Source organism: Ostrinia nubilalis, chromosome 18 (assembly GCF_963855985.1).
Source record: "Ostrinia nubilalis chromosome 18, ilOstNubi1.1, whole genome shotgun sequence".
In the NCBI taxonomy this organism is placed as follows: Eukaryota; Metazoa; Arthropoda; class Insecta; order Lepidoptera; family Crambidae; genus Ostrinia; species Ostrinia nubilalis.
In genome coordinates this window covers 5,896,968-5,918,928 of record NC_087105.1, presented here as the reverse complement: position 1 = coordinate 5,918,928, position 21,961 = coordinate 5,896,968, and the positions used below count along the sequence as shown (strand labels likewise).

The 21,961-nt window shown below is 36.5% G+C and overlaps 2 protein-coding genes and 1 long non-coding RNA gene across 4 annotated transcripts; 2 read left to right on the top strand and 1 right to left on the bottom strand.

Annotated features, from left to right (window-relative positions):
• The first annotated feature begins 183 nt into the window (after positions 1 to 183).
• LOC135080600 (serine/threonine-protein phosphatase 2A 56 kDa regulatory subunit epsilon isoform-like) lies at positions 184 to 16,456 on the top strand. The gene is made up of 8 exons (XM_063975275.1): positions 184 to 1,247; positions 3,680 to 3,876; positions 4,856 to 5,050; positions 5,342 to 5,532; positions 7,742 to 7,955; positions 10,212 to 10,331; positions 10,559 to 10,788; positions 15,299 to 16,456. The coding sequence occupies exons 1-8, from the start codon at positions 1,109 to 1,111 to the stop codon at positions 15,396 to 15,398; spliced, it is 1,386 nt and encodes a 461-aa protein (XP_063831345.1). The 5' UTR covers positions 184 to 1,108; the 3' UTR covers positions 15,399 to 16,456.
• Positions 13,569 to 14,657, bottom strand: LOC135080601 (uncharacterized). Its single transcript, XR_010259041.1, has 2 exons — positions 14,074 to 14,657; positions 13,569 to 13,787 (listed from the first exon to the last, which is right to left on the bottom strand). It is a non-coding gene; the product is annotated as an uncharacterized LOC135080601 (long non-coding RNA).
• Positions 16,457 to 16,660: 204 nt separating the features above from the next.
• On the top strand, positions 16,661 to 21,344 carry LOC135080599 (uncharacterized). Of its 2 annotated transcripts, none has more exons than XM_063975273.1 (5): positions 16,661 to 17,038; positions 17,117 to 17,300; positions 17,679 to 19,684; positions 19,960 to 20,875; positions 21,188 to 21,344. In XM_063975273.1, exons 2-5 carry the CDS (start codon positions 17,123 to 17,125, stop codon positions 21,232 to 21,234), a joined length of 3,147 nt encoding a protein of 1,048 aa, XP_063831343.1. In that variant the 5' UTR covers positions 16,661 to 17,038; positions 17,117 to 17,122; the 3' UTR covers positions 21,235 to 21,344. The 2 variants fall into 2 exon arrangements, with proteins under 2 accessions (XP_063831343.1, XP_063831344.1); XM_063975274.1 differs by having other exon boundaries at positions 19,960 to 20,902.
• The last annotated feature ends 617 nt before the right edge of the window (positions 21,345 to 21,961 follow it).

Sequence of the window (21,961 nt, the reverse complement as noted above, 5' to 3'; positions counted from 1 at the left end):
GAAATGAATTTACACTCAAAGGCGGATGTATAACGCCAGATAAATAACGTTATCTGTGATATGAAAAAAGCATAAACTTGGTATCTCTTCCATAGACTACAAAAAATATTTTTTTATGAACGCAACTATACGCCATCGGAAGAAGTTGTTAGTCATAATTACTTTTTTAGCTAAAAAGATCCCCAAGGGTCATTATCTTTTGAAATAATTCACTAAAATCAATATTTTAAAAAATCGTTTGTATTGATATAAATATTTCTACGTAAAAAACACTTTTTGTAATAAAGAGTATCCAAACTGGCCAACTGAACATTTTCTATCTCCATCTATTTTCAGATTTAGGTACTTTTCTACGAGTGTAGCGTTTTCGCAGCAAACCAGTGATGATAATCTTTTAGTTTTAATTTTGTAAATTGATCGTTTCCCGTAGTGAAAAAAGTCGTGGAAACATATAATTATTCCTGTGAAAGTGCATCATCTCAAAATACTCTTGTGCGTAGCGTTAAAATGCGTTCTGTTGAAGTGTCGAAACGGATGGTGAGCGATGGCGAGAATACGGTGATAGATTTTTGATGTTAAATTTTGCTCCGTGTCATCATCGCTACAGATTTCGATCACGACATTTCAGTACATAAACCGTTTTGTATCGCCATTTCAAGTGTTGTAATTAGCAAATCTTCAATAATCTTGAACGATTATTGTAAAAGAAATATATTGTCATTGACTGACCGGCTGATATTACACGAGGCTTGTATGTATATGTGACTTCTACCTTCTGCTATTCGTGACACGCCTCAGAAAATAAAGTCAGATTTGTGAATCGAATTATTTCTTTTTGTTATTGTGTCATTTTAGTGATATAGACGTTTTAAAATTACGTAACTGTTGTGGAATCTTATGTGTAGAATGGCCTGAGTGTGACCACTCCATTACCGTCATGTGTGACGAAGGAATGTTTGTTTAGGCTCTAATATTGTGCTACGACCTTACGGGAAGTGCGCGTTCGTCTCGTGGACTGGGCCGGATCATGACTCTGCCCGAACCAAAACAAGTTACGCATTGATCACTATCGACGTTTTGTCACTTTGGACACTTTTTTATCGCCAAAATGTCTTCGGGAACGTTTGTGGACAGGATTGATCCTTTCGCCAAGCGGTCGCTGAAGAAAAAGACTAAGAAGTCGCAAGGCTCCTCCCGATACCGCAACACGCAGGACGTGGAGCTGCAGGCGCTGCCGCTGCTCAAGGGTACGTGCTGCGTCCCCCTCACCCCTCACTCCTCACTCATCTTCACTCTGTTTGTTGCCATACACACCATTCAGTCATTAGTTCAATGAACCTTTGATTATAACAATTTGATATTTACAACTATTATTATTATCCACTTTGGCCCCAATGCCAAATTTGTAGTACAGTGCAGTAGTTACATGGTGGTGGACTAATCTGACCAATTTGTAGTTAGAAAATGTTTATCCAATAACTGGACTATTATTCATAGTACTTGAATATCAGCTAACATACGTAAACACGTATAAATAGGGAAGTAGAACATTGAAGTGAAATACTAGTTGACAGAAATATATGAATTTTAATTGAAATGCACACAAAAAGTTAACTTTCTATTGTTATATTTCATAAAAACCTATTCAATATAAAAATAAATGTGCCTATACAGGTCCTTACTTGTTTACACATTCTTATGATAAAGGTAGGTTAGATGTAAAATATGATTAATTTGCATGCATTATTTCTTCGTTGACCCTGACCTAGTTATAATCCAATTCTTTCCATTGCTCCAGAGTCTGGGGCTTACTGTCTAAAGATTAATCATAAGTAAAACCTTAATTTCTTGATTGAGTAAAAACTTAACAACTTTTACATAAAGTTTACAAATTGTATAAAGCTAATAATAGCAATTTTGATTGATACCAATGTATCCATAAATCAATCACTGCTTTTTTATTTTTTCACATTAAAGTTAGTGACTACTATGTTAAAATGATATGATGATAGGTTGGTTTTGCTGATGTTTTTCTAACATGGTACATAGTTGTTATTCAACTAATTTGTAGCCCCCAATTCCAGCAATTTTTTTGAAGTTTTTATTTCATTTACAAGAATTTAATGTAAATTCTGACCTGTGCTGCTTTGGTGTAAATAAAAATTTTCATTTGGAACTACTTCCTTATTTACTACTGATCGAAAATTTTGAATATCAAGTAATTGAATAACAATGCAACGTCATTTCTGGTCCGATGATGGAACTGAAGTAACTTTTTTAGATCAATACTAGATGTTATTACTAAAAAGATGACAATGAATAACTTAGAACAAAATTGGTTTCACCAAGTTTTTTTAATAACAAACAAATTCTTATTTACCTTATAAATTCTGAAATAGATTAATTAATTATTTATTTATTAACATGAAATATAGTAACACACACAACAAAATAATTATTGTAAAGGCCACAAGCCTACTACTTTATTATACTTCTTTACCACCCAGGGTGTAAGATACTTTAATGCAGAGGGTTCTGCTCCATTTCTACAGTATGATTTCTAGATAAATAATAAATAAATATTCTTGGACATTTTACACTGCGTCGCTAACCCCAAACTAAGCAAAGCTTGTACTATGGGTACTAGACAATGGATATAAACATACTTAAATACCTTTTTTTTGTGATATAGCACTGAACATTATTTTCAGGTATATAAACAGAATCAGGATGTAAATTGACTAAAGTCAATAGATCAATACAAAGTTTAAATTTCAGAAAAAAAAACGAAATAAAAAGTTTTCTATTTTTAGTGACCAGGCTTACTACTTTGGGTCATCTAAACATTTTTTTTAAATAATTATGTTACAATCAAACATTATGAGTCCAACTATAAAAAATATTGCTGTAGATTCTATGCATAATCCTTTATTCTACATAAATTAATGTTATTTGCATGATTTTCCTGAAACCAAAAACACAACAAACAACAACAAGGCAGACTTATTTAGATGTTAAAAGTTGTATGATTTATTAAAATTTCCTATTACAAATAGTTAAAATATTAATTAATTACCTTTGGCTTCATTTTTTTGTTGTGTTTAATACTGTATATCATGTTGATAGCCCAATAAATAAATAAATTTGTTATGCTACATGACATCAAACTAAACACGAAACTTTTACTACAGAACAAAAATTATATTTTTAAACTATTTAACATCATATACACCCATTTAGACCATAAACTATTAGTATTAAAATCTATTCCACTGATGCATGCATCAACAAAACTACATACAAACATTTGAATTTTTTTTGGCATTATACTAAATTGCTTGTGGGTGGCTCAGTTAAGACATACAATAAAGAGAAGCACTAGTTTTTAGAGTATTCTAATTCTTCTTAGACAAAAAAATAAGTATTTTACATATTACTTGCGATCATTAGTATAATTAAAATAATCAACTCATATCAATCAAGCTCCAAAAAGAGATTCAGCTGTAAGTTCTAATTGATGCTGCACAACAGAATGCAACACCAACAAATGAATTTCGCCGCACGCCGTCGCGCTGTTGTAAAGCATTGCCAAATAATTTTAGAATCACATGCTGAACTTCCATTGTTGCAATGTAAATAAATAAATGTATTTTTACAATAAAAAATATTCTTCTTCCAGATGTAGCCAGCAGTGAACAGGAGGAGCTATTTATTCGTAAACTACGACAATGCTGTGTAGCATTTGACTTCATGGATCCTGTCGCTGATTTGAAGGGGAAGGAGATTAAACGTGCCACGCTGAACGAGCTTGTAGAGTACATTACTGGTGGGCGTGGGGTGCTTACTGAACCTGTCTACCCAGAGATAATAAAAATGGTAAATCAATCATAAAAGATCTATCAAACACATAATTTCTGGATATTCCATCAATACCTCATACATTATTACTTCTGGATCTGAGGCTGCAGTGCTCTTAGTATTTTCCATCACACTACATACATAATATTAGTTCATATCTTAAAGTGTACCTATACGATGTTGTGGTTTTTATTGTGATTAGAGGATATGACGGCGGCCTAAAATTATTCGATTAAGACAACATATTTTTAAAGCATTTCAAATCGCACAATTCGTTTACGACTGCTGGACTTTTTGCTAGTGGTTGTGTTTGAATATCTCAAAGGGGAAATGTTTGCATGATGAGCTTAAAACAGATGTCGTAGTCTATAACGGTACTAGTCGGACTAGTCTGCACAGAACCCTTTGTTCTAAATATTTCTTATCTCTTTAAAAAATATTCACTGGCTTTGAATGAAAGTTTAAAAAGCCTTTTGGAGTCGCTGTCGCGGGACTTCAAGGCCTATTAATAGGTAGTAACTTGCTTATAGTCAATTATTTAATACACACAATCAAGGTCTTTGTTGTCTTGATGCTACCGAGATTATTGTTGGTAAACAACACCTCACCACCAAGAGATATGGCTAATGCTTTTCAAACATTTTATGGAGAATAATTAGGTCATAAGTAGCAAAGATTTTTATAATATTAATATTACACCATGTGAATTCGCAGCAATTGGTAGCATACTGTGTCGTCACATTTAGTCGTAGGTTTATTATCATTATTAGTATCCATTTAAGATAATGCCCTCACCCATTAACCTTATAAATAAAATACACAATACTTTTCGTATATTTGTATGAACCAAGTATAAATTGGTCATTCCAGTAAATTCCGATGTCCTTTCTAGACAAAACGTAGTTGCAGAATACATGTAGAAGTCTTTTAGTGAAAGTTACGATTTTTTACAGTTGATTAAATTTTTCCCTTACATAAGCATTCTGGATTTTCGTAGATATCGGCCAACCTATTCCGCACTCTACCCCCGAGCGAAAATCCTGATTTCGATCCTGAGGAAGACGACCCGACTCTGGAGGCCTCGTGGCCACATCTCCAACTAGTCTACGAGTTTTTCTTACGTTTTCTGGAGTCTACCGATTTTCAGCCCACTATCGGCAAGAAGGTCATTGACCAGAAATTTGTATTGCAGGTAATTGCTTATCAGTTTTATTTACCATGAATTTACCAGATCAGAATGACCGCAAACTGTGTATGTAGATACTACGTATGTAGTACCAATAAGTGCAAGTGCTGTCGCCAGGGTAATCAAGCCTGTTGCGCTTGCGGTTGACATGATATTGCGGCTATCGACACTAACTAGTAGAATTAAACTGTTGTGATTGGCATGTAGGTCTATCATTTAAAGTAGGACATTCAAATATTTATTAATATTATCGTGTAAGTCTTGTATTGTGACCTAATTTGAATATGTTTTCAACAGCTTCTAGATTTGTTCGATTCGGAAGACCCACGAGAACGTGATTTCTTGAAGACGGTTCTTCACCGTATCTATGGAAAATTCTTGGGGCTGCGTGCTTTTATACGGAAACAGATCAACAACATATTTTTGCGATTCGTTTATGAAACTGAACATTTTAACGGCGTAGGGGAGCTGTTAGAAATATTGGGAAGGTATGTTTCTTCACATTCATATTTTTAAACTGCTTGATTGTTGTTTTAAACATATTAAAATACATCGAATTACCCATCGATTGTCGTTCGTCCAATATAATCTTTCGGTATTCATTTTCAAGTAGCACTGCAATACTGGCAATAGTTATAGAATGGACGTTATCTACCTATAGATATCTTTTATGAGTGTGTATCTAAGATAAGACACTATAGAACTATGTTTAATTAGGTGGCAATATGTATTGGTGTTAGATTTTATGACAAGTAAAGGTTATTAGGTAATCAAATTCTTGAGCAGTATTTTAAACTTGGCTAATTAGCTTCTCTCACAATCATGGATTTTTTTGAGTCACGGCCGTCCGTCACTATGATATAAGGAAATACATATTAAATATTATTTTATTTACGATACTAGTCTAGTGGTATTGTTCTGTACTACAATTTCAACAGATGCGGGCATACGGATGAATCCCATATCAGATACCAAAATTCTGGAATAAAACAAGCAATGAAACTTACGTGAATTGTCTCCAGTTTTGTACTGGAGGGCGATACTAAGCTGAATTGTAACTTCTTCTATTACTTCGAATTTATTTAATTGGATCGTGAACCGTTGATGAATCGCGACTTACGTCCCGTCTACACGTGTCTTCAAGCAGTTCTGTAGATTAAAAAGCTAATTTGCATGTAAATGTAAAGTATCAATATATTATCCCATTCACTGTCCACAAACAAGACACAATAGTCAAACAATAGGGCGTGAACTATAATGTACTACAGACATCGGTACGTTAAGCTAAACACTGAAACCACTGGGATCTTATGTAATTGTAATAGGCACGGCTTTGCAACAAATATTATATAGGTACTGGCCCGCGCCAGTGGAAATAAAACTGTCAATTTACTAATAAATAAAGTCGAATAACATTGGTACTCCCTATGCATCTGATAACTCGTCTTTGATTGCAAAGTATAATATAACAGTAATGCCGGTTTTCACCATCAATCCCTAATTTTTAAGTGACCCCTATGGTACCACATAACAGGCATTTTGTTTTCATAGGGGTCACTTAAAAATTTGGAATTGATGGTGAAAACGGGCATTAGTAACTTTAATGTTTTTTATCATACTACTGACAGTTTCTTTTGGCACGTACATACTGATTCGTTGTTATGAGATTACAACGAATTAAGAGTCTCAACGCGACATTTATTTATTATGTAGTACATGAGTACATACAGGTTGACGTTTCTGCTGTGTTGCTACAGCCGTAGTTCCAAACAGACTGATGGTAGCTAGCTTGCGGTGTCGTCCGTCCGAGCGGGCTACAGCGGACATCTTCGGCTACCCTAGTGCAAATGTCACGTTAAACCCGTAATATTATCTATTTTAATTGTCATGGAACGCGAAAGAAAATCTTATATCTGTTACGGCTAAAGATAGTTGTGAACATAAACTTAAGATTAGCCGGCTAAACTTAAGTTTATCTTCGAGAAGCAGCTAAAGTTCGATAACATGTTAGTTTGCGTCGTGTTATTCCATCTTTAGCCGGCTAATGTGCACATTAGCCAAAACGAAACGGCTAAAAATGTATTCGACTAGCGGCCGCCCGCGACTTCGTACGCGTGGATCCCGTTTTACCCCCTTCATCTATCTTACGCGGTTTAGATATTTTCATACAAATGTTTTTTCCCGCTAACTCCCGTTCCCGTGGGATTTTTGCAATATCCTGTTGTAACTAAGCTTTAAGTTTACTAATGTACCGGCATGCCAAATTTCAAGCGTCTAACTTAAGCGGTTTAGATTTTTCATACAAAAGGATTTTCGCGCTAATTCCCGTTGCCGTGGGAATTTCGGAAATTCCTTTCTTAGTGCACCTCTACGGTACCTAAGCTACGTCCCTTCCAAATTTCAAGTGCCTACGTGTAATGAAAGTGATTATTTTTTAATAAAGTTTTCGAGTCAAAATAGTAAACATTATTACATTGTTTCCTGTTCCATTTCCTTCTACATTTTTAGCCAAGGGCCTGCGGTTACACTTAAGTTTAGCCGGCTAAAGATAGAAGAAACTAACATTAACACCTCGTCGAAGATAAACTTAAGTTTAGCCGGCTAATCTTAAGTTTATGTTCACACCTATCTTTAGCCGTAACATATCGATTGTAAAACTTGTGATGCCCCCATTTCACACGGATTTTAAAATTCCAGTATAATAAACGGCTTCGCTCTGCCACTGAAGAGCGAGCACAAACAGTTCCTGGTGAAGGTCCTGCTGCCGCTGCACAAGGTGAAGTGCCTGTCGCTGTACCACGCGCAGCTGGCCTACTGCGTGGTGCAGTTCCTGGAGAAGGACGCCACGCTCACCGAGCCCGTGGTGCGCGGCCTGCTCAAGTTCTGGCCCAAGACGTGTTCACAGAAAGAGGTGAGACCTTAGCTCGACATCACGGTCACTAGAACAAGCGCGACAGTTCCTGGTGAAGGTTGCCGCTGTTCCACGCTCAGCCGGCCTACTCAAGTTCTGGCCCAAGACGTGTTCACAGAAAGAGGTAAGACCTTAGCTCGACATCACGGTCAGTAGAGCGAGCACCGCAGTTCCTGAAGGTCCTGTTGCCGCTGCACAAGGTGAAGTGCCTGTCGCTGTACCACGCGCAGCTGGGCCTACTGAGGTGGGATACACTTTTTTTGGGCAGGCCTCCTACAGGTGGACCAACGATCTGGTAAAGGTTGCGGGAAGAGCCTGGATGCGGGCAACGCAGGACCGTTCATTGTGGAAAACCTTGGAGGAGGCCTTTGTCCAGCAGTAAACGAACGAACGAACACTTTTTAATTTTGCTTTTGTGAACTAAAAATTGCCAAAATTAATGATTTCCTAACTTAATGGATGTGGGCGGGGCACATAGCTCTTAGAACTGATAGCCGTTGGGGCAGAATAGTTCTCGATGGTGACTAGTGACCGGCTTGCTACTCGGTGGACCAACGAGCCAGTGAAGGACGCGGGAAACACTTGGATGCGGGTAGCACAGGACCGGTCGTTGTCAAAATTGGTGAGGAGGAGGCCTTTGTCCAGCAGTGAATGGAACTTATTTCACGACAATACTAGAAGCAGTAGCAATACTTTCGGTGTGCATCAATCATTGGGCAGTTGACAACATTAACCAATAAAATATAAAAAAAATCCCAATTAGTTCTCTTTAAAAATAAACTCGGACTAGCATTGACAATCAATGACTACCTTTTTGTTTTTTACCATTGACATTTCATAACGAACCACTCTGTGACGAGGATTGTCTGTAATTTATAGAAGAGCGCAATCTAAATATACACAAGCGCGTTACAAATATTTCTCTTTCACGGGTCTCTGCTATATTCGGACAGCGTTGTCCTGAACTAACCCCCTGGCCTTTTAGTATAGCGCGTGCGCACTAATGAGTTGTCATACAGAAGCGCACTCAATCCTGGCGAATCTGTATCGTAGTTTTGTTATGACATCCATCTCTTCTTTCAATGTTCATATAGCGTTGTCCTGCTCTCACATCGATAGCCTTCCGCGGGCGTTAGAGCTCATTAACACCATAACAATATGATACGACACCGACATTAATTTATTTAGTCCTCGGTTCTCTCTAATCTTCCATCGTATGGGCTGATCCAACCTTGACTTTTTAAGCTGGTAGGCGTATATGACTTGGTACATACATACAATATCTTAACTTGATTCTTATTGGATAATATTTCTAACTTGGAAGACGGGACTGATTGTTTTTGGTGAGTTTAAACCTTGAAATGGGAATCACCATGAAGGAATTTGCCTACTACGAATAATTGAGAATTAAACCACCCTGTAGGTCGGGAGTTAATTCTCAGACCACAGAGGTGTCTAGACAGGATATTAGAGATTACCGCGATAACCGTCGGCGTTAGGAAGTCATTGATCATCTATTGTGTCTGCAAATACCCATGTCGAAGTGAATAGCATTCTGATTCCCATAAATCGTTATTTCGTTTCGCTCCCAAATCAATGTGTATGTTACGGTCAAAGTGATAAATGTGAAAATTATGAATAATCGCCGGTTATTATGAATAATTACCGCATGATTTGGTAAATGTGATTAATATGAGGTCATTTATGTGTGTATAAAACTAAATAGGCGGCTTAGGGGTGGCCCAAGGGCCACCCCCGCCGCACCTTAACCTATTTTTCACTTTAAATCAAAACATTATGTTATAGGCATCATGGAAAAGTAATAATATGCAAGAAACATTCCAAACTCATTGTGCCAAATTATATTAATATTATGATATCAAAACGTTCAAAAGTTTGGCTGTACACGAGCACGTACACAAGATGTTGTTCTCTTTTATGAAATTTGTTAGTACTAAGGTTGAATTATTAAATAATCACTGTTAAATGTGATTAATTTATCACTTTTACCGCGACTGTCGGTAATTATTCATAATAACCGGTTATTATTAATAATTTTCAATTTATCACATTAACCGTAACATGTACATTTAGTACAGACAGGGTTACCATTTTTATGGCACAGTTTAGAAAACTATTAATAAACGAAAATAAATTGATTTAATGTTTGTAAATCTAAACTGACGTCACTTCTACGTTTTACATACATTACTCGGTATAAAATAGTAAGTAACCATAAATTAATTTGAATTCCAGGTGATGTTCCTGGGCGAGATTGAAGAGATACTGGACGTGATTGAGCCTGCGCAGTTCGCCAAAATCCAGGAACCTTTATTCAGACAAATAGCTAAATGTGTCTCCAGTCCGCATTTTCAGGTAAGACTTTAATATCTGTAACAAAAAACTGTATCTATAAAAATTTTCTTCTACTAAGAATTTATACACATTTCATTGTACCCAATTGCCAGTGTTTGGAAGAAGCAGCTAATTAATTCAGCCACATTCATTAACAGCAAACTTTAATTCAGTAATTAAATGTGTTGATGGGTTGCATGTTACTTTATGATAAATTATTAGATGATGACATGTTTTTTCTATTACAGGTGGCAGAAAGAGCATTGTACTTTTGGAACAACGAATACATAATGTCTTTGATGGAAGAAAACAACCACGTTATAATGCCGATAATGTTCCCGGCTCTGTACCGAATCAGCAAGGAGCACTGGAACCAGACCATCATCGCGCTCGTGTATAATGTCCTGAAAACATTCATGGAGATGAACTCGAAACTATTCGATGAGCTCACTGCTAGCTATAAAGCAGAACGGCAGAAGTGAGTAGACTACTTTTTCTTAATCATCATCATCATAATTTTAGCCACAGGATGTCCACTGCTGAACATAGGCCTCCCTCAATGACTTCCCCATCGCTCTTTGACATGACGTCGGTCCATCTGTAGACGTCCCACCTACGCTGCGTTTTCTGGTACTTACCGGAAAACACAAAACTCCAGAACCTTGCTGCCCCATCGGCCGTCAGTTCTGCGTACCCATCGCCACTTTAGCTTCCTAATCCGTTGGGCTATGTCAACGAATTTAGTTCGTTTACGGATCGTCTCCTCATTTCTGATTCGATCTCGTACACCGAGCATAACCCTTTGAGCTTTTTATGAGGCCTATAGTGAGTGTTCACGATTCGGAGCCATATGAAACTGATTAAAGAAAGACTTTAAAAGGCATTGAAGTATTTTGGACGAAAAGATATTGTCTAAGTAAATCTAGGTACACCACACCTGCAATTGTGTGAAAATAACAACCCATATGCTTCACATTAGTTGCTAGTTTGATTCTTATAGACTGATATAATCATCTGTCTGAGGCAATGGCGACATCACGATTTACACACCCACCCTATTGATAGTTTATTTGAAGCATTACAGATACTTGTTTGAATTTGCAATATTGCAATGACTACTATACCTACTTACAAAGAGGACCACTGAGTTGAGTCAAGTCTCTAAACTAAACACTAGAATGGAGGAGTTATTTACTAAGGAAGGAAAAAGATAACAACCGACCTCTTATAATAGAAATTCTTTGTCAGTCGTTAAAAATTAACATTATGTTTATTGTCAGAACACAAAACAACATATTTTCACTTTCGAAATTTTGCGTTCCCACTCATAATAAAAAGGTTACAAGACTTACAAAGTTACTACTTTATCGTTTTTTACCATATTCAATGGTATGTTGTCATGTGTTGTAGTGTTCACAAATCAATTCTGAAAGAACATAAGTACTGATAAAAATAGTTTCTGTGCCAAAAAAACAAAAACAAAACGCTATCAGGGCAATGAGCATGAAGATAATAAGTATACTGTCACAAAAAAAATCCTCTGCGCATAAAAAATCCATATCACGCGTTTAAGCTAACGTAAAAGATTTTCTGTGCTACATAAAATCAAATAATGTCTGATGAATGATGATGAGGTAAAAAAAACACTGGCCCATTTATTGTCCCGAAGCAGTGGTAGGGTTAATACTGGGACGTGTAAAAGTGCTTTTTAAAAGCCTATTTGCAAAAATAAATGAGTTTTATGAGTTTTTATTAAAACAATAACAAAACGTTTTCAGAGCAATGAGCATGCAGAAAATACCTAATACTGTCACAAAAAATTACTCATGCGCATAAAACGTCCCTTGTTAAACATGTATAATGCTATAATGTAAATATTTCTACGCTAGTGGCAGAAGAAGGTGTTGAACCTGTTTGTAATTTTGATATCTTGTTGTTATAGTTGTTGTAATTTACGAAGGCGAGTGGCTCGCTACTGTTCGTTTTTCAAAAAAACAAGTTTTGATAGACATTACACTATCGTTATGTCACGTATGTGCCACGTACACACACAAGTAATACCAGCAGGGCTAAGATGCGCGCCGTGATAAACTGATATCGCGGCGTTATATCGATTTTGACGTCACTATATCGTTTTATCTACCGGCGCTAACATGGCACCCCGAAAATTATCATGTCATCTGTCAAAATGTGATAGTGATAGATTTGTTTTTTTTTTTGTGATAAACCTGGCAAGCCCTAACATGAAGCGCTAACTATATCATATTTTGACATCACGATAGGATAGGATGTGGTGTTTTTATCGTCCTCGATCCTTGCCCACGATAGCAAGACGATAGGAGATTAACTTTTTTGCAAGCTACTTTAACTCTATTTATTTATCATTTATAATGGTAAATGACATTTTACGACTAATTTGAGGCTAGTAAAATTCAAAGAAAGGAATCTAGCACCTTTGTGATACTTTTACTTCTAGGTGGAGATTGAGTTCTAGTTCAAGAGTTTATCAGTGTGAGGCGAATCTTGCGACAGTTTATAATCGCTAGCTGCAAAATCTTAGTGCTCCCACAGTCCCACCCACATATTAATTATTACATTACCTACCTTGTAAAATAACCATTACTTACCTACTTAGGTAGGCAGTCAACAGTACATCAGACAATACATATTAAGTTGCAAATGTCGTGAGATACCCCACAGTGTTTAGCTTGATTTAAGGACCTACTGTCATCTGTACATAATCTTGTAAAATTATTGAAAATGGGGCGGAATGTGGTGACCGAGCTTCTTGTGTCTACATCAAACAGTGGCAAGGTCATTGTCAGAAATTAGCATTGGGTGGGATGTGTAATCAAACTTGCTATAATAACAATGAGAATAAATGAATTTTACTAATTTTATAACTTGATGGTGATACCATTCATACATTCCACATTACTATCAATCTAATTCCTCCATGTGGTCTTTTTTAAGGGCTTTAATGTGACAGGATGATAATCTTGTACAATTTATTCCATTATAATAAATTCATCATCATCTCAGCCATAGGACGTCCACTGCTGAACTTAGGCCTCCCCCAATGCTTTCCATGTTGCCCGATGGGGCAGCAAGGTTCTGGGGTGGAGGCCGGGTACCGGAATACGCAGCGTGGGACGTCCACCCACAAGGTGGACCGACGACATCATAATGGTAGCAGAAAGGCGCTGGACGCAGGCAATAAATTCATTATTGCAGTGTAATTTCAAAATAATTCAACCATTATTTACAAAATCTTTATTTGGAAAACTTTTGTTTTACAATAGCTATTTATAATTTCAAATACAAACAGAATTCCATGAATTGGTTAGCCTAGCCAGTACCCTTGAAGTTTTTCTTGCTGATTGTTATTGTAAATTTTCATGATAGTGAGCAAGACTTGATTATGTCTGCTTTAGAATGAAATAATCACTCATAATCCCACACTTCTTCATCCACTGTCTGAAAAAAGAAAGAATATTAATTAAACACAATTATAAATATTACAATTACATAAACAGTTCATAAATAGAAACATTTACTTAATCCTATTTGTATTTTAAGTTTACATACAAAATATTGATCACAGTATTATTACACGGTGAAAGAACTATGTGAAATAAATATAGGAAAGAAGGTGAAAGCTTATTTGTAGGAATAAAGATATTTTTCCTTTTCTCCGGTGCTGTTACTTATGAAAATCAAGATCTGCGGAGTATAGCTAATATTTTAGACTTTAGGTACTTACTTTGCTAATTATGAGTGTAACTTTATTTCTCAAATCTCAATAAACTTTCTGACTGCTTCATGTAAGTTGAATAATTACTGTAAACCTCGCATTATGGGGTACGTAGTGGAGTTCGGTTATTCTGTTAATTTTGAAGACTTCATTCTTTAATACTATCGGTATGATTAGGAATTCTTCATTGTTTTTCTTTAACTTGGTTATCTCTTCGTTTGATATTTTCCGTACTTTAGAAATATTAAAAATAAGACTGGAAACATAAAAATACAATTTTAAAAACACAAACAAATACAATCAAGCAGTCATGTAATGTCAACAAAATTGACATAACTTTTTTTTAATGACGTTCTCACTGCTCTAAGATATGTGTTTTTAGCCGAATTAGTAGCAGAAATGAACGAGATTGAACGAATGAGCTAAAATATTTCAAGGTTGGCCAACATAATAACGCAATTTTTTCTTAATATGGCAACAATTCGGTTATCACGCGATAGCGGTCGATAGACTTTTCTATCGATGGTCCCATGTTAGGGAAAATGATAAAATTATCTACGTGATCGAAAATTGTCTTATCATATCATGTCATTGTCGATACGCGCATCTTAGGCCTACAGGCCTGTTCATCTCCGCGAGTTTACATCGAAAACAAAACACGCACGATTGCCCCCTACAAGAGTACTATTCGACAAGGCCTCACATACGAGCGAACATTGACTCACGCACGCGTATTCTTGTGTATGATGGAAAAAAAATAAAGAAAATGGTGTACTAAATACTGTGCAGTATTTAACTGCCTAAATAATAATAAAAACACAGAATGTACTTTTTTAAGTTGCCTCAAGACACTGAGAGGTAAATAAGTAGTTAATATTATTCATGATAATTCATGCTAAATCATGTATTTCCTCCGCCATTTTCTGCAGATTGGCAACTCACGTCACATCATTTTACCGAAGTCAGCCCTATAGCTTCGGCGCAGTACCGATCACTGACGTTTGTCAACAAAACTTCTGACAAACTTGCTTGACTCTTGAGACAAGCTAAATTACACCATATTGTTAATGACATTGAGCATACATTTTTTTAAATACCTTCGCGAAGTAAAACTTCTGTACGTAGTACTTATTATTATTCTGTGGTAATACTCACTCGCCTTCGTGAGTTGCAAGAACTATACCACTTTCTAAGTTTTTTTTTATTTGATTTGATTTGTCGTGTTCCCCCGCAGAGAGAAGAAGCGCGAGAAGGAGCGCGACGAGCTGTGGAAGCGGCTGGGCGAGCTGGAGATCAGCCACAAGCGCGGCGCGGGCGCGGCGCCGGCCAAGTGATGCCGCCCCCAAGCCACACATAGAATACTGCGATCCGTTTTATTTCCAGTTATGTATTGATATTTTCTATTCGATTACACTTTTGTTAATGACGTTATTAATTTTTTATACCTCTGATGATTCGTTCGTTCGGGTGTGAGCTCGGGCTGTCGGTGGATTCGGTTCGCTCGCGAGCGCCGGGCCGCGAGGTTCGGCCTCGTGTCGATTTACAAATTACTTTAGTGCTGTCGAAATGTCCGCGTCCCGAATGCACTGTCATTATTGTACTAGTATTTTATATACGTTTACATAGGTCACTAGTTTACTTTAGGGTTTTTTAATAATGTTAAATTGTTTAAATAAGTTAAAAGTTGTATGTATTATTGATGCATGATCGATTGTAACGCATTTCGGATCACCGATAATTGTATTAATCGGGCACCCAGCTTTCGGCTGAATATGATTGTACAAAAATTAATAGGGAATTTGAAGATGTAATTTGTTTAGAAATCGGGCCCGGGGCCGTCCGCCGCGCGGGTCCGTCCGTAGATCGTTGTATGAAATTTTTATTTAAAATTAGACGCTCGATTCAACAATGTAATTTTGTCGTACTATCATTTTGTATAGTTACATAGTGTAAATAGGCATTTATTTATTATAAATTTATAGCAGTGTGATTTTTATACATAGCGGCGGGAGTGGGACACTATTGGGCAATCGGTCGGAGCGAACTGGAGACTATTCTGTGGCACGCGTACAGCTCGGCTAACTGAAGCGTTTCTTTGATCATATTGGAGTAGAACAATGCTAAAAGTAGATATGATAATTTGTAAGGGAATAGTCATTAATTTGTATGATATTACTGTAGCGATTAATTTTTTCTATCATCACTTGTAGAGCGGCCGGCGGCGGCGCCCGGCACTCGAGCGCGACCACCGGCGCATCAGTATGTATGTATGTACACTATGAAGATGTTTGTTATGTAAAATGTATTAACATTGCAAAAATTATATATGATCTTAAATATAAATTACTATTATAGAACACAGTATGAAAATAAAAAAGTTGACTCACATGAATTGAATTTTTTAAGTGTAATGTAAGCGTAGGCGTCCCGCGCGCGGCGCCGCACTCCCGGCTACTTCCCCTAGTGACTACTCAGTTGCGCAACTGCATTGGAAATACACAAGAAATTTTCACATTACTCAGTTTTTCATTTCTCGAAACGGGGTCATGAATGTGGATTGTCATCTGTTTAAGTTAGTTAACCTTGGATGTTTGGGCTTGTCTTATTAAATCTCAAGTGTTTCTGGATAAAATTGCACTATACTACTTACTTAGTACTGCAATAAAACAAATTATGATGTACCTACTCAATGTCTCGGCCTCTAGCCTAGACATTGAGTAGTGAAAAATAAATGTGTAATAATAGCCCGACAACCTCGAACTCATTAGTAAACATAAGGTGCGTTGAACTGGCGTGTGGGATCGATATGCGCCGGCAACGAACCCAAGTTCAAGTTGGCGGATCGCCATGACTACGGCGCGCAAACACCGTCTACGGTGCTAGAAATACTCTATTACACCACGCCCATTACGACAGTTCTAAGTTGGCAAGGTGCTAGCTCAGTGGTTTTTCTCCTTTTATTTCGATAATCTTGGTGAGTGCTTAGGCCTACTTACGGTCTAAAATGTCCGTTGACCGTTCGAATATTGCTAATAAAATAAGAACGTTCTAGGTCGCAATGAGGGTCACCGGCTCTCGGGTGTACAGTAGGCCGCCACCAGTTCCGAAGATGCCTGCAGGACTGGTGGAGTTGATGGAGGGCCTGACTAAAGATGTCCTCAAGAATAATCCTCCAGATGTATACGAGTTTTGTGCAGAACACATGCTCAAGCTGTTGGAAATAAGAGATGGACCCTGTAAGTGAACAAACACACTTTGGGAGATATTTTCGGTTATTCTTTTAAATATAGGTACAATAGTTTGCGTTAAAAATCACTTCTAGTAAAAGTAAGAAAGGTATAATCGAAATGGTGAAGGAAGTGTTTGTTAGTGTCTATGTAATGTATAATTGTATCTATCGTCAAATCAAAGTGCATGTATCAACTTTGTTAAATATTGGATTCTAATCGCCAATCAAGGTACAATATAATTTATCGTTTTCCAAAATCTTATGATTTATTTTTATAATAAGATAACTGTTATTTATCTTCAAGATATGATATTTGTTGGCAAAACAGATTTTTAGTGAAATAAATTATTAAAATTTTGTAACGAAATAATATCTTCGGTTTTAGCAATAAAGAAAAGTCTGAGTTTGGAACGTAAAATATCTAAGGCTCAAGAAAAGGTAAGAAAAAGAGCAGAACAACGCTGGCAAAAATTCGATGAACTTCAGTTACAGGAGACAAAGATAGAAAAGAATGAAAACCAAACTTCAGATCAGAAAATACCTGTAGCAATCGATGATAACATCGAAAGTATTATCAAACCAGTACATCACAATGATTTGACTCAAGCTTCTGAAATCGAAATATCTTGCGAACCAGATAGTACCGAAAAACAAAAATTGCAAAATGATGCGGAACCAATTTTAGTAGTACCTACTGTAGAAGGCGAAAATGAAAAAGTAGCGGAACCAACTGTAGAAGGCAATCAAGAAGTTGAAGAAACAAAGTCCAATTCTCATATACAACTTATACCTGTATTACCTGTCTTTGAAAATACGGACTTGAGCCAAACTCAAGAGGATGATTGTGAGTCGAACATTGCGGCACCCGATTCAAATACAAAAGATTTACAAAATGTCAAAGAAGATAAATTGATTGAAAATATTGAGGTTGCTGATGTTGATAAAAATGCTCCTAATGTCACATCTGATTTTGCTGAAGTTGATAAACATGCTTCTATTGTCTCTACTGATGTTGTTGAAGTTGATAAAATTAATCCTATTGTCTCATCTAATGTTGCTGAAGTTGATAAAAATGCTCCTATTGTCACATCTGATTTTGCTGAAGTTGATAAACATGCTTCTATTGTCTATACTGATGTTGTTGAAGTTGATAAAATTAATCCTATTGTCTCATCTAATGTTGCTGAAGTTGATAAAAATGCTTCTATTGCCACATCTGATGTTGCTGAAGTTGATAAACAAACTTCTATTGTCTCTACTGATGTTGCTGAAGTTGATAAAAATGATCCTATTGTCGCAGCTAATGTTGCTGAAGTTGATAAAAATGCTCCTATTGACACATCTGATGTTGCTGAAGTTGATAAAAATGATCATATTGTCGCATCTGTTGAAGATGTCAAAGACGACATCATAACTGTTGTGGTTGAACAGGAAAAACTCAATGAATCGGACAACTTAAGTATTCCAATTGGAAATGATACTGATTCTGCTTTTGAAGAAAACGATGACGCCATTCAAACTGATTCGGGTATTAGCTGCCTGGACTCCGGAAAAATTGAGGAGCACGATTTATCTGATACTAATACCAATGTTGTTCCTGAAACTGTACCAAAATCTACAATAGAAAGTGATGGCGAAAATATTGTCGAAACTGATAAGATGACTGATTTGAGTTTAGAAAATCATATTGAAACAAATGATGATGGAAAAATTAAATCTAATGAAAAAGAGAATGAGGTCCATCAAGGTAATTTAAGGAAACTTGATGAAACAATCACTTCTTTATCTGATATTTACTCTGCCAATGATACGGAGGAATCTACTACTGATTTAGAAAAGGTTATGAACGAGGCCATTGAAAATACAAAAAGAAAAGACAGTAGTGCTGATGATTCGATAAAAGATAATATTGCATTGAATGATAAGAGTGATGTAAGTGAAAGTATTAATTTAGTTATTCATAGAAAAACTATTGACGACCCCGAGGCAGAAGCTAATATTTTATTTAAAAATGATGATTCTAAGGGTACGAAACAGTCGCACGATATTGACGAAGCCATGAATAATCATAAAACTGAGATTATTGAGTCGAAAAGGCCTAAACGCTCTCTGGATAATAATGCCTCTGACCAAAACGATGTTGACATCGCTACACACACATTGAACGATTCCATCAGTGCTATTGTAGCCGAAGATAGTGCTAAGGAAGCTGATACTACAATAGATTTAAATAAGACTCCAAAAAATGATAATTCTCACACAATGGATCTGGAAACGGCAGCAGTAACTATTCAAAAAGTATTCCGAAATTTCCTATTCAAAAGTCGAGCATCGACATTTGATGATTCTGTAACTGAAGAAAATAATCTATCAGATGACGATGAAAAGAAGGTGAGTATTTCCGTTATTATTTTTTAAAGATCCTTCCAGTATGTTTGAGCTTAGTTGTCATATTAGCGCAGAATATAGGCATTTAATTAATCTTGAAGTAAATTAACCAGATGCATTTAAATACATTAAGTAATCGCATCTTCAATTAATGATGCAATGACATGTTGTTTAGTAATAAATTTTAAATGCATTAATTTTCATACCGTTATAACGTATATGTAATTATGCAATGCAAGCGCACCTTTCATAAACATTCCATTTAATATTACTTTCAGGACGAAGTTTTTTTACCTACAAATAATTTAAATAAAGAGAGGAGGCCTTTAGGCTTAAGCCGAATGGAGTCAGTCCTCCAAACAGTAAATGAAGAGAAATCTCTGTCTCTTTCAACTGATGACTCTTCTCTATCTAGTGCTGCTACTATAATTCAGGCTCATGTAAGAGGATTTCTGCTGAGAAACAAACTGCACTCCTTAAAGTCTGCGTCTAGAAATTCATTGGGTGTTTCAAACGGTCCATCAAGCAAATCTTTGGATGCTGATGCGGACCAGAACAAAAACAAAACCGTTCTAAACATCCACATAGTCCCAGAAGGAGGGAACTATCTAAGCAGAGACGAAAGTATATTGACTTCAATGGATTTGTCCCTAGACGGCAGTCCTCCTTCATCAGTCAATTTGCATCCTTTTGGTTACAATACAAGCGAAAGAAGAAAACAATTGAAGCGAGAAGATGCCGTACAGTCTGTCTCGCCACCTAGTAATAATAGTGGCAAACTAAGCGAGGATGTCGATTCCGTTAAAGAGCTAACAATTAATGAACAAGATTCTAATGCAAATCAAGAACAGAAAGTATCTGGAGTTTCAATGTTGAAAGATGACTCTCAGCAAGATACAGATATAGGAAGTCTCGAAACTACTCCTACCACTAGCTTGACCGTTGAAACTGTTGTAGAAGACCAAAAGTCGTCTAACACTGATACAATGAACAGCCCTGAACCCATGACAGAGACTGCAGAAAATTCTAAAAAGGGTTTGATAAAACAGAGTTCAGATGAAATGGACGTTGTTACGCCATTTAAGGAAAACTCAACTATCAAGACGGTAGACACCAACTTACTACATTCTGGAGAATTCCATGACACAGTGCTTCCCACTAAGGTGTCACGGAATGATACACCAGTGGCCAGTGGTGAGTGAAGACATCTTCTATTATCAGGTGATAAACCTTTCCCTACTTTCAAGGCCATCGCATGAACTGCTTAGAATAGGCAATATTCTAGCTAAAGAGTGCTGAGCTAGGTAGTTCGTGTTTTGCTTATTTGAGCCTTGGCAGTTGTAAAATACAGTACGTTTTCTTCTTGGGTAGTTAGTGATATTGCAGGGTAGTCGTAGGTTTTGTATTGTTTGGCAAATGTATTGCGAAATAGTTATTTTACATAATTTACTATTCTTTTCTCAATTTTGCGTGTAATTTATTTGACTTTGAAATTTTTTGTTTCAGAATTCAAGAATGTGATGGTATACTTCTTACTTTGGAATAATTCGTAGTATATTAATAATCATACGATAGCTTTTTATGTATAACATATTATATTTTACCTATCTCTTTCAATCACACGTAATTACAAGTTACAAGATAATAAAGTTCTCTTGATATATTTGTTGTAAGATATTATTTAAAAGCACTACTATTTATTTAGTAAAAAAGCGTGCTATTTGTTCTTAATTTCAAAGATGAACAAAAAGCACGCTTCGCACATGCACAGGTACTGCAGCCCATGGACTTAAGTATTTGAGAATAAAGGTCATAGCACACTTATCAACCCGGAAAGGAAATAATGAGCCTTCTATGATTAGGGCATGGGGTGTTCATACAAAACGTATTAAAGTCTACAATAAAGAGGAAGAAAGGTTCTCGACCCGAGTGGAGGCAGAATGGGAGCTATATCACACTGCTCTTTCGAGACTAAAAAGATCGAACCCGTGACCCCTGAGCTACACACATCGAGATAATCTAAATCAAATAAGTATTCGCGTATTCTCTCAAGTTGTCCATAGGACGTCTCAGTAAAACACCACAACTTTACTGAGACTCAGGGTGGGAAGGGGTATCATCTATCATCCTTCATTATATCATTACTTGATCTCATTTTGTAACTCGTATCACCTATAAACTTGAAAATGGCACAAATCAAGTCGACCTCGACGTGTATTGCCAACATCATCAAAAAAGAAGAAGTATTCGCGTAATACTTCAGTCAGTGCTTTTTTGTCA

Excerpts from the sequence above, each read along its gene's own strand:
- LOC135080600 (XM_063975275.1), top strand. The coding sequence starts at position 1,109 with ATGTCTTCGGGAACGTTTGTGGACAGGATTGATCCTTTCGCCAAGCGG. Across the intron at positions 10,332-10,558 it reads TCTCCAGTCCGCATTTTCAG|GTGGCAGAAAGAGCATTGTA; the intron begins GTAAGACTTTAA and ends TTTCTATTACAG. Across the intron at positions 10,789-15,298 it reads TATAAAGCAGAACGGCAGAA|AGAGAAGAAGCGCGAGAAGG; the intron begins GTGAGTAGACTA and ends GTTCCCCCGCAG.
- LOC135080599 (XM_063975273.1), top strand. The coding sequence starts at position 17,123 with ATGAGGGTCACCGGCTCTCGGGTGTACAGTAGGCCGCCACCAGTTCCG. Across the intron at positions 17,301-17,678 it reads GGAAATAAGAGATGGACCCT|CAATAAAGAAAAGTCTGAGT; the intron begins GTAAGTGAACAA and ends CTTCGGTTTTAG. Across the intron at positions 20,876-21,187 it reads TGATACACCAGTGGCCAGTG|AATTCAAGAATGTGATGGTA; the intron begins GTGAGTGAAGAC and ends TTTTTGTTTCAG.